The 12,868-nt window shown below is 43.5% G+C and overlaps 1 protein-coding gene across 4 annotated transcripts in view; it reads right to left on the bottom strand.

Annotated features, from left to right (window-relative positions):
* RAB30 (RAB30, member RAS oncogene family) overlaps positions 1-12,868 on the bottom strand; it is an 82,274-nt gene that overhangs the window by 18,882 nt on the left and 50,524 nt on the right. For 3 of the 4 annotated variants that reach the window (XM_034995399.1, XM_034995400.1, XM_034995401.1), the window contains exon 2: positions 748-848. In XM_034995399.1, coding sequence (XP_034851290.1) covers positions 748-840 — 93 coding nt within the window. In that variant the 5' untranslated portion in view covers positions 841-848. Of the gene's footprint in view, positions 1-747; positions 849-12,712; positions 12,739-12,868 lie in introns of those variants that run through there. The other variant, XM_034995402.1, reaches the window with a different exon arrangement.

Consider the following 12,868-nt stretch of genomic DNA (forward strand, 5'->3'; position numbering starts at 1 on the left):
ATGCAAGATGTATGCACGATAATCCTGAAAAGGATGCCATTCATATTTTTCCAGGGAAAACACAAAAGAAGGTCAACTTCAGAATGATTTCTCACTCATTTCTGTATAAAAACAGGCATATAATCTCTGGCAGTAACTCTCGAAAGGGCAGCCCCAAAGGGGACTTGTACTTCGATCATACGATAAGGACTCAGTCCAGAGGGAACATTTAATTTCGTTCAGATAGTCCTTCACTGTTCTCGTTTCATTCCCATTTAAGAGACTTAAAAACATCAGCATATTTGGTTCTAAACCAGAATGACTCACTCAGTTGCCTAGGAGGATGTGAGAGGGCATAGGAAGGGAGTTTGATTGGTTTAATTTGTATTTGAGGGTTTTTTTAAATTAATATTTAGGTTTAGTCTGAAGTACAGATTCATTTGTTAACACCTTTAGATTATTGATTGATAATCTATTTTAATGTAATAATCTGATTTTGATAGTATTCACTGAAAGCAAACCATTTGCTCCTTTCATAAAGGAAGCACACAAGATGGGGGAGGCTTGGTGGTGACCCCAGAGCCAGACTCCCTGGAGATGGCTGAAAAAACTCTAGCCCAGGCTATAAAGTCAGTGCACTCTCAAAGGGCACATTAAGAACCAGCAGCTGAGAGGCCAGCACTGGGCCCAGTCCTCCATTCTCTTATGCCCACCTGACCCCACAGGTTAGACTCAGAAACCCAACCCCGGACTTCCAAGTTCTCTTACCTGAGTGAATCGTCGGACTAGGCACGTCTTTCCCACACCAGCATTGCCAATTAAAACAATTTTAAACAGGAAATCATAATCTTCCATACTCATTTACGCAGCTGCAAGGCAAACACAGGCAAGAATGAGATGGGACCTGGTCAGACTTGCCCACAGCGCTCAAGCTGCACCAGCCTTGTCTCCTCAGGAACAACAGATCTGACTCATGTGAAGAGCAATTTAATGCTTCCCTCTGGTGATCTCGACACTGAGAGAGGAACACAGGTGTTTGGTCACAGACGAACTTTACTCCTTCCCAGTCACCTCATGCCACACAGAGTATATGACACAAATGTCCTTTCACCTGGTAACCTTTATTCTTCCAAGTCGTCAGGTCACTCCTGTGGTTAAGATCTGTTTTCTTTCAGCATGGAAAGGAGACTACAAGCCTATGTGCAGATAAGCCGGGGGTTCAAGGAAGCAGAAACAAAGGGGGAGCCCATCCAAAGCTTTAAAGCCGTTTATTTGCGTACAGTGTATGCCAAGGGACCGGGAGACTGAACAAAGGGGAAGGAACTAGGAAGAAACCTTTCAGTCCCCTGCAAGTCCTGGGCATCTTGGGGTCTTAACGGTGGGAGTAATGGCCATCTTCCCCTTACCACCAGCCCGTGGCTACACACCTTCTGCCAGCCAGGCTAACCCTGCAGCACCTCCCCAAGTGCCTGTCTGCTCATTCCTATGGGCTGTGGCATGTGTCACATCCTCTGCCCAGGAGGCCCTCCCTCCCACCCCTTCTGTGCCACCAAGTCAATCCTGGTAAGGCCCAATGCAAGCAACTCTTTCTCTCTGACTTTTTCACTGCTCTTCCCCAAATAAAGTGAAACACTTTCATCATTCCTCTGTCCTAAAACTTTAAAGGCCTGCCTCATCCTTGAGGAAAGGGATTATATTTTTCGGCTCTATTTTCCCAGCCCACACATGGGACAGTTATATTTAGCAAATGTGTACTCTGTAGAATTAAAGAGTTAATTAATAGGCCTATTGCTGAAGCTTAGGCCTTAGTTTCTCCAATTGTGCTAAAAAGAATACCACATGCTCTGTCTACCTCAGAGAACAGTTGTAAAGACTTTAAAAACTGTACAAAAGAGCCTTGGCATCCACAAAGCTCCATCCTGGTGAAAACCATTATTATCTCTTGAGTACCTACTATAGTACTGTGCTAATCGTTGTAGGAAATATGGAGATGAGCCAGTCTCTGCCCTGGAGACTAATGTGAGAAAAGCTAAAAACCACCACAAAGTTAAATACAATTCAAACCAGCAGTGGAGCTCATTTCATAAGGTGCAGGCAGAACAAGCCCGTGGACTCTGGAGGAAGAGGAGAAGGACAACCAGCGAGCCCAGAAGGGAAAGGGTGCTTGGGAGAGCTGGAAGAAGCCCCCAGGGTCACTCCTACCAGCAGAGCTGAAGCTCAAGTGTCTGCAGGGTCACAGAATCGAAAGAGAGCCCAGTGCACGGAAACCAGTCAAGTAGCTAGGGGAGCAGATCCCTATGTGCACAGATGATTTCTGTGTGGGTTTTAACTTATCCTTGGAAAGATGACTGACAACCCAGCCAAAATGCCTGTGGCAGCTCATGGGGTTCTCTCTCAGTTCACTGTGATTGTGAAGGAAAACAGTTCTCGGTCAAGAATCTGGGGCCATAAGCAGTGTTGAGTTCACTAATATGCCAGGCACTATACTTGACACCTTAGGGATATTTCCATTTGTTTTTATAAGTCTCTGAGGCTGGTATTTATTACTATGTTACCTAGTTTACAGGTAAGTAAACTGAGGGGAGCCTGAAGTCGTAAAGCTAATAGCCAGGTGTCACCGAAAGAACTCTAGCCTTGGAGTTGGAGAAACCTAGATTCAAATCCTGGTGCTACTATCTTCTAAGTCTATGCCTCTGGGTAAGCGAAAATTTGGGGGGGTCTCAACTTCCCCATCAACAAAATGGGGCTAATAACACCTTTACCACAGAGTTGTGATGCTTGAAGGGATTTCTGTCCCCCAAGGACAGTACCTGGTTCTTAGTCACCCAAACTCCTCAATATGACCACGGTTTTCATGGTCTGGCTTCCGCCTTCACTGCCAGCACCTACCTCTCACCACTCTGCTCACACTCCGTGCTCTAGGCTCACTGGATTTCTTTAGTTCCTTAAATGCCATAGGGCGGCTTTCCCCTTCAGACTTTCACAAATACTGTTCCTTCTGCCCAGAACACAGCACACAACCTCCCCTCAGCACCTCCAGCCCAGCTAACTTTGAGTTCTCCTTTCAATTTCACTTAAACATCACTCTCTAGTATGCTTCTTTGACCTGGGAGGAGGCCGACCCCCTGCTATAAGCTCACATGATACCCTTCCCCATCCTACAGTCATACTCAGCATGCTTTACTGTATTTATTTATTGACATCTGTCTTATGCTCCAAGCCCATCCCTCAGCACCCCATCCTACACACACGTTCACACACACACACACGCACACATGTGCATGACCGGGAGCAGCATGGAAGCAGTGATGTGTCTCTCCGGTTGAGTCCGCATCCTACCCCCTCCCCATTATAGTCACTGTCATCCTTGCCACTATCATCATCATCCTCATCTCATTCTATATTATTAACTCATTTAATCCTCACAACACTCCTAACAGGTGGACACCATTAGCATCCTAACTTGATATATAGGGATACTGAGGCACAGGAGAAGTTAAATAAGAAGTCGTTAAGGTCCCACTTAGCTGGTGGAGCTGAAATGCAAACGCACGTAGCCGAGGTCCAGCCCCGGTGGACGTCCTTGACACACTACCTGTGGTGCCTTTCCCAATGCCTGGCCTGTGGCAGGAGCTTAAGAAAAATCTGGTGAATTGAACGATAAAGGGCAAGCACGCAATAAAATGTGATTTCCTTTTTCTCTTCGCCTCTGGCTTCACATCCAAAACTCTTTCCACCACATTGTAGTAGTTTAAATAAGAATCAAGGACAGACTCCGGATGAAAACTCAGGGACGTGGTATGTTAATTACAATTCAAGAAAGCTGTTAAAAGTGAAAAGAAAAGAAAACTCAGGGAAAGGGACAAGGATAAGCAGGAGGACGTGAGGCTCTGTGGGCCCCACATGGACCACAACTCACAGCTGTCATTAGCCAGTGAACACGGGAAGCATAGGCCTGGACAGCATCCTTCTGTGCTTAGGTTGTTTGCCACACATTTACTCCTCCATCTTTGGCAGAAGTCAAAGACATAAAGCAGAGCATTCAGAGGAGAATGTCCAAAAAGAAAGGCCTGAGAAACAGGGCTCCTAAGCAGTTTACAGTGCCCGAATTCTGCACCTTCAGGAAAAGGGGAAGAGTTACTTGGTCCGAGTCCGTGCTCACAGTCACGTCTCATGTGGTTACTACCCGGAGAGAGAGAGCCACAGAAGACGTTAAGGCCCTCCTCATTTCTCTAAGAAATTACTTTATAATCTCTGTTGAATGTTTTGGGCTTTTTTGTTTGTTTCTTTGTGTGTGTGTGTGTGTGTGTGTGTTTAATAAACCTCTGGGGAAAATGTTTGGTCTCTTTAAAAATGCAGACCGTCTGTGACTAAGGCTGGACTGTAAACTCTAGGTTACCTGCGGTGGTTACTGTTCTGTTTCTAATAGGAATCACATGGCTCAGTGAAAAGCTCACAAGATGCTCTGAAAACTATGCTCTGAGGAAGCCCTTCTGATCGGGAAGTAAGGTAACAGCTCAGGCATCACCAATAACCATGGGATAAGACAGCATCCCAGGAGGGGGAAACCATTCAGAATCAGCTAGTGACATGCTAAATTGACAACAAAGGTCATACTTTGTCTGGGGAGCAAACATGTCATAAGATATGCTACTGACCAAGCACTATTCTAGGGATTTTATATTCTATCATTGTTAATAGTAGTAATCAACCGACACTTATTCAGTGCTTATAATATGCCAGGCACTCTTCTGCATATACTCATTTAATTCTCACAACAACCCTATGGGGTGGGTATTATTACCATCATTATCCCCAGCTTACAGAAGAGGAAACTGAGGCACAGAGAAGTTATCCTGAAGTCACACAGCTAGTCAGTCTTAGGACCAGGATTCAAACCCAGATCCGTCTGACTCCAAAGCCTGGCTCCTCCTAAAATAGGCTGCTACTGTCCCCTGCCCGATGGTAGTCAGCACTGTCTTAAGAGCTGGAGGCACAGATGAATGGAACCCCCAGCCCCTGTGAGCTGCAATATTCTAGAATCTCCCTCCTCATGAAGCAGCATACCTGCACTGATAGGGCCACACGCTGATTCCAGATCATACAAGCACTGCTCCTCATTGTGCCCTCCGAGCCCAGGTCTCTTTTAGGAGCTGGACGCTGACTTGCCCCCAGATACCACTCCCACAATTCATTCATCCATGTAACTAAGTACTGGGCACAAGGGCAATAAACAGGAAGACTACTCAGATGAACCAGCAAAACCCCAAATATCAGAATTACCACAATAGCTCAAAATAAATGGACATATGAATAAGATTCAAAAAAGGAAAAATAGATGAAGAAAAGAAAAGAATGAGTTTGGGGGGTGCCTGGGTGGCTCAGTTGGCTAAGCGTCCGACTCTTGGTTTTGGCTCAGGTCATGATCTCAAGGTCTGGAGATGAAGCCCTGCGTTGGGCTCGGCACTGAGCATGGAGCCTGCTTGGGATTCTCTCTCTCCCTCAACCCCTCCCTCCCCTAAAAAAAAAAGAAAAGAAAAAGAAAAAAATGAGTTTAGAAAAGATATAGGAAACACGATATACTATGAAAAGAAAAAAAAATTCTAAAACAATGTGATTTTCGCAACATGAACTATTTATCAAAGTGACCTTTTAAAAAAAATGACACTGTATTCACTGTTGCACATCAGTACACTTTTCCCCTCGCCCTTCAGGGCTCAGTATAACAGATAAAGTCAAGGATTCTGGCGAATAGAGGCCTGATCCCCTCCCCCAGCCCTGCTCCAGAAAATTATATTCTGGGGACTTGTCCTTGTTCAAAAACCATGTGTCCTCACTAAATCCCTTTTCCTTTCAGGGTCTCAACCTTGAACAGTAAACTGAAGGGGCTGGGTGAATAGGCCCCATGGTTCTTCTAAGGACAGCGTGTGCTGCCATTCTCTCATACCAAAGAGGCAGCATGGGTACTGACATCAGGTGACCTGGGTTGGGGGTGCCTGGGTGGCTCAGTCAGTTGAGCGTCCAACTCTTGGTTTGGGCTCAGGTCATGGTCTCATGGGTCATGGGATGGAGCCCCACGTTGAGCCCCACATCGGGCTCCCCTCAGCAGGGAGTCTGCTTGAGGATTCTCTCCCTCTCCCTCCCCCACTCTCTCTCTCTCAAATAAATAAATAAATCTTTAAAAAAAAAGAGAGAGAGAGAGACCTGGGTCTGCTGAGGAGCTGTATCAAATTTCCTCATCCATAAAATGGGGATAATAGAATCTATTATCACTGAGCTGCTTCAGAAGCAAATAAGATAATACATGTAAAGTGACATTTAAAAAAATAATCAAATGTTATATTTGACAAGTCATATATGACAAGAGTTATATATACTGATTGCAGAAAATGCAGCCAAACAAAAAGAAAGAGAAAATCATTTATAATCTCTTTCCCTAAGCAAATCCCCTCCTGGGATAATTATAGTTAACATTTTGGTATACATCCTTCTAGGTTTTTTTGTTTATATACATTCATCTGTATGTGTGTAGACTTTTAAATGTATGGATTTTAAAAACCAAAACAATTATAACATACAATTTTTTTTTTTGTTTTCTATAGAGTGGTATTTTCCCCAAACCCAAAAATCAAAACTCATGGTCTAATAACAGAACTGACTACCAAAGACCCTCAGCATTCCTTCAACATTTGCTCCTATGACCCTACATACTCAAGAAAGGGGTGGCAAGAAGATAGCTTCATGGTGATATAACTTCAAGAAATACTAAATACTATAACTCAATCTTAAAGACTTAAAAGTCCAAAAAATTCCCATAATGAAGAAAACTGGCTTTGTTTAACCTAGGATTTACCAAATGTGATTTTAGCTGAGAATTCTTTTCTTATATCACACCTCTTAACAAAAAAATCTCTAGCTCCTAGGGCTCCACGAAACATCAGTATAGTAAATGTTATTTTATAGCACTTGAAACCCGGGTTGCCACCCAGGTAGGGTTGCTACATGAAAGAAAAGAAAATAAAGGAAGAGAAGGGAAAGGAAGTTTTGAAAAAGGAAGGGGAATGAAGAAAGAGGACACCCAGATAAATTTCAATTTCAGATAGCAACAAATACATTTTAATATTATAAGTTTGTTCCAAATATTGCATGGGACATATGAATAATTTTTTAGTATGTAAGTGTAACCCAAATATTGCATGGGACATACTTATACTAAAAAGTTTATTAGTTGTTTATCTGAAATTCAAATTTACTGGGCAATCCTTCCCAGAGAAAATCTGAGTAGTCAGATATACTACAACCAGAGGCCCTAAACACAATCTCATGCCTACCCAGAAGTTGTGGAGGGAGACAGGCAGGGCATGAGAAACAAGATATGCCTGATGAATCCAAAACCGCAAACGGAGGAATAAAAAAGGGCAACAAGTAACATTTGAAGAACGCATTTACTGAGCTTGCGTACTTTAGAATCTAGGCCAGACTCCAGGGACCAGGCTCAGACTGGCATAGAACAGGGTTCTGCAGGGGAGTCTCTCCCTTCTGGACAGTCTCAGAGCACTGTGGCCTTTCCTCTACATCCATCTCCACATAAGCACCTGCCTGGTGGAGGGGGATGTGCTCTACCCATCTGCTGCCCCGACTGTCCTTAAAGACAAGGACCATGCTTCAACAAGACACTCGTGCCAGCATATTCCAGGGCCACGTTCAAGTAGACACTGAATTCAAAGTGTTTGATCTTTCACTCTAACAAGGTTCTGTCTCAGGAAGCTCATTAGTGCTTAATTACTAGAAGGTAATTACTAAACATTACTATAATCAAGTGCTGCAAGCTCACTTGCTTTACATAAGCTGCTATTTCATGTTATTGCAATTTAATTATTCTCTTTGGCCAGGGATGTCAAACACCCACCTGTCCCATGGCTGCTCCTCACTCAGCAGGCCATTGTCTCCAGCATTCTGACCCAGACCTTTACCGTGCACAAAATGTGGTCACAGACATGATCTCATCTGCAGCTGCCAACAATCTCATGAGCTGCTTCTTATCATTCATTATGCAAGAGAGGAAACTGAGAGTTGAGGTAATGAAGTGTCACCCTAAGTCCCACACTAGTGAGGTGCAACGTGGCCTCTCCATCCTAGCCACCGAGGATGTAAGGAATTTACATTCTATCATTGTTAATACCCGTAATCATAACTGACGCTTCCTCAATGCTTATTATGTGCCAGGAGCTCTTCTTCATGTCTGTGCTCATTCAGACTTCACAACAATCCTGGGAGGTGGGTACTGTTATTATTATCCCCAGCTTACAGAAAAGGACACTGTAAGCTTCCATCAAAATTACACAGCTAATGAGCAAAACTGCCAGGATTCAAACCCACACATCTTTCTGGGAAAAAATCAAGTTGGAACTCTATCTCACTCCTTATACTAAAATAAATTCCAGATGGATTAAAGATTTGGATTTTGAAAAGTGAAAACATAAGAGTACTAGAAGAAAGCAGGGTCTATATAAAATCTTAAAGTGGGGAACACTTTCCAAGAATTACTCAAAATCAAGGCCATAAAATAAAGAGATTGACAAATTTGACTAAATAAATTTTTAAAAACTCTGCATAGCAGAACAAGAAAAGATGAACTGATTAAAATATCTGAAATACATATAACTAAGGGCTAATTTCCTTAAATGCTTAAAGGGTTCCTACAAATCAATAAGAAAAATTGAGGGATGCCTGGGTGGCTCAGTTGGTGAAGCAGCTGCCTTCAGCCCGGGTCATGATCCCAGGGTCCTGGGATCGAGTCCCACATCGGGATCCTTGCTCAGCGGGGAACCTCCTTCTCCCTCTCTCTACCTCTGCTTGTGCTCTCTCTGTCAAATAAATAAAATCTTAAAAAAAAATAAGACAAATTGAATAAATCAATAGAAAAAAATGGACAAAGAACACGAGCAGATAGTTCATAAGAAAGGGAATAAAAATGGCACTTACATATTTTTAAAAATGATCAGCTTTACTCCTGAGAGTAAATTCAAACTCCAATGTATAATTTATAATTATAAATCATAATTTTAAACAATTAAGATGATAATTATAAATTACAATTTTAAACAAGATGATAATTTATAATGAAAACTATAATGAATTCAAAATCAGAAGCCATTTTTCATTTCAGATTGGCAGAGTTCATTCTGTGAAGGAGAGGGTATGGAGAAAGGCCGGTATACCACTGGTAGGAGGTAAATCAATGCAACCTCTATGGAGGGCAATATTGATTAAAAACTAAAAAGACTATTACAAACCCTCTGACCCAGCAATTCTAATTCTCAGTATCTATCCTACACTTAAACATAATACACATGCACAAAGACACATGTAGTAGGATATTCATTACAACAACGTCTGTACTAACAAATATGAAAAACAACCCAATAGTCCATCAGCAGGAAAATGGTTGTAATATTATGAAAACTATACATCAATATACCATGCAGCCTGCTATGGACATCTGCAAGATGCATTAAGTGGAAGAAGCAAGGTGGAAAATGGTGTGCATAGTATGAAAAGGGGGCATTTAATTATTTATCTGCATATGCATAAAATATCTCCAGAAAGAGACACAAGAAAACCAGCAACAGTGTTTGCTTCTGGGGAGGCTGTCATATCTAGCTGTAGGAAGGAGGGTAACCTCCAACTCAACAAATTGTATTCTGACCTTCCTCTCAGTCTGCAGCAGTGTGTGCAAGGCAAGGCAAGACAGTTTTCCTAATACAGTGAGAGAAGTCCTTATTTAAAAAAAAAAAAAAAATCTGTTTGGGGTGCTCTGTTTCAATCTTTCAGTCTTTCTCTTTCTCTGCTCTGATGCACCCCTTTGCATGACAGGGAAGGAATGTCCCAACCAGCCTGTAGGGCTGCCCTTCCCAGCTCACTGTGCGTGCCACGGCTTTCTCTATTAAACCATGTCCCAGCCCAGTAAGTCCCTACATGGTGGACTCATTCTTTCATACCAACTTCCCTCAAAACCAAGCCTCCATTGCATGGCAGCCAAAAACAACGGATAGAACCATAGTCTGTTTATTTCACCAGTAAAAACAAAACTCTCCCACATATGTATCATGAATCATAGCTCAGAAATTACTCACTGCCCTCCGACACAGAATCCTCCTGAGGAAGGAGGAGGGGCCTATCTTTTTCTCCCCATTTCACAGAAAAGGGATTTGAAATCAAAAGAGTGACTTGCCTCAGGCCACGCAGCATGTGAACAACAGAGCCAGAAGAACACACACCCGGGTCCCCTGACTCTAACTCAGAGCTGCCACCCAGACAAACGAGGTTTGCAAGTATAAATCCCTACTGGGCAAGGTTGCAGGCATAAACACCAGAGGAGGGTGCCATGGACCCACAGGTGGGAGAGAGCTCAAAAGCAGCCCCGGGGAATATTTTTTCAGACATGTAAAAAAATAAATAAATAAATAAAGTAGGCCTGAGAGCTCTACAATAAAACATTTCCTTTTATTCTTCGCATATATCACCTTTATATCTTCCTATTTTCCAGAAACACGCAACAGATGTGGGATACCAGGCAAGTAAGGAAAATGAAAGTTAATCCATGAAACAGCATTTCATCGGCACTACCCGAGGCAAATGTCTGAATTCTTTTGTTGAAGACATAGTGGTCTTTCCCCTTCCCTAATGAAAAAGCATCCCTGCACTGAGCACAGATCTGATTTTCCTCAGAGGTAAGAGGAGGAGAGAGGGTCCCCATTCGGTCAGCTCCCCAGGCAGTACTAGTTTGTTTTACACCATAGCACTCGGGCCCAGGTGCTTGACAAAGAGTCTCGGATGCGCCAGGAAATACTGGCACCTTGTTTCCTGAGGGAAAAGAAAGATACCTTTCCTGCTCATTAATCCCTTTCCAAGATGGGGAGCTTCTTTATGCAAAACATGTTTGTGGAACTGCTCTAAAAAAGGTCTTTCCAGACCCAACTTGCTGTTTCCGTCTTCTGCACAAGCAGGCCGGGCTCCCTCCGCTGTCCCTCTCCAACAATAAACAATATCGCCCTCAAAGTGCTCCGGGGTTTGTTCCAATGCCTGCCCCGTTGTGTTCTCTAAGTTGGAGACTGCGCCTAATCTCTCCTCTGCAGAAGCTTTCTTGTGCCTGTTTGGCTGGACCGGAAGGGCCTCCTTATCAGCATCCTCAGCCTCCTCCCCCAGGCAGAGCACGCAAAGCAGGCTTGCCAGACAGCCAGGGGGCAGGGCTGCGGCCCACAGGTGGGCTCCAGCACTTCCCTAGCCTTGGGGACCCACAGCCTTTCAAGGACAGAGGTGTCTCCTTCCCAGCCAGAAGACTGTCACTCCAGGCTGGACCCTTCCTTCAGCTGTTTAAACAGATTCCCTCCTCACTGAAAGCATGAGAAAAAGGGAAAGGGCAGCAAGTGTCCACGTGGTCTGGGACTCAAATGGATGAGAATAAAATGCAGGAATTCTCCCAAGTGTGTGCCAGGTCCTCACGAGAATGACTATTTGTTGCGGGCCTATGTATTTTACACACACCGGCCATTTCACCCTTGAAACAGCCTGGGGGGGAGGAGGGGATTTCTTAGTTACTGTTACTACCAATAAGCGTTTACACCTATAAAGCAACCCAAGTTTGCTAATGCTTCCCTGTAAATTGTCTTACCTGCATCCTGGCAAATTCCTATGTGAAACTCTCCCTCAACATGGCCCCTCAAAACACACACACACACACACACACAGCATGCCATAAGCCCTCTGTCACCAAGGCCTGCGAGGTTCTGTCAGAAACGTAGCCTGAATTCATCCTTGGCACCACCTTTGTCCCTACCGCACTAAGCTGGCTCAGGCCCAGCCCGAAGCTCCACTGTCACCCAGCCAGACTGCCATGAATTTCTAAACAGGTGAAGTATAGCAAGTGGCACACATTCCTCAACAGCAAGTTTTCAATATTCATCAAAAGCCTTAACAATGTCCATACCCTTTGATCCAACAATTCTGCTTCTGGAAATTTTCCTAAGGAATGATGCCAAGATGTGTACAAAGATTTATTCCCAAGAAAGTTCATTCCAGTATTACTTAGAATTGGCTCCAGAATGGAGAGAGGAGTAAAACCTCTATACAACAGAGAAGAGGTTATATTTTTGTTTTGGTTTTTCTTTGAGCCACATGATGTAACATTATGAAATATATACTTGGAAGGAAATATACTTTTTTTTATTTTTATTTTTTTTTTTAAGATTTTATTTATTTATTTGACAGAGAGAGACACAGCGAGAGAGGGAACACAAGCAGGGGGAGGGGGAGAGGGAGAAGCAGGCTTCCCGCCGAGCAGGGAGCCCGATGAGGGGCTCCATCCCAGGACCCTGGGATCATAACCTGAGCCGAAGGCAGACGCTTAACAACTGAGCCATAGCAAGAATGGTAATTGACAACATAGGCCTTTTTAAGTTTGTTTTACTGGAACTTTTATTAGGAATCTCAGATTGGACTTTTTTTTTTTTTTTTAAGATTTTATTTATTTGACAGAGAGAGACACAGCGAGAGAGGGAACACAAGCAGGGGGAGTGGGAGAGGGAGAAGCAGGCTTCCCGCTGAGCAGGGAGCCTAATGCGGGGCTCGATCCCAGGACCCTGGGATCAGGACCTGAGCCGAAGGCAGACGCTTAACGACTGAGCCACCCAGGCGCCCCGAAGGAAATACATTTTTAAAATGCTTACCTTACCTCTGGGTAGTGGGATTATAGATAGCTTCTTTTCTTCTTTATATATTTATATCTTTTCTAAATTTTCTTCAATAAACATGACATTTAGAGATAATACACCTTATTAAAATATCATAGAGGCTCGATACTCTGAGGGAAACATGGGACAGACACATA

Source organism: Mirounga leonina, unplaced genomic scaffold, assembly GCF_011800145.1.
Source record: "Mirounga leonina isolate KUSES-001 unplaced genomic scaffold, KU_Mleo_1.0 Mir_92, whole genome shotgun sequence".
Taxonomy (NCBI): Eukaryota; Metazoa; Chordata; class Mammalia; order Carnivora; family Phocidae; genus Mirounga; species Mirounga leonina.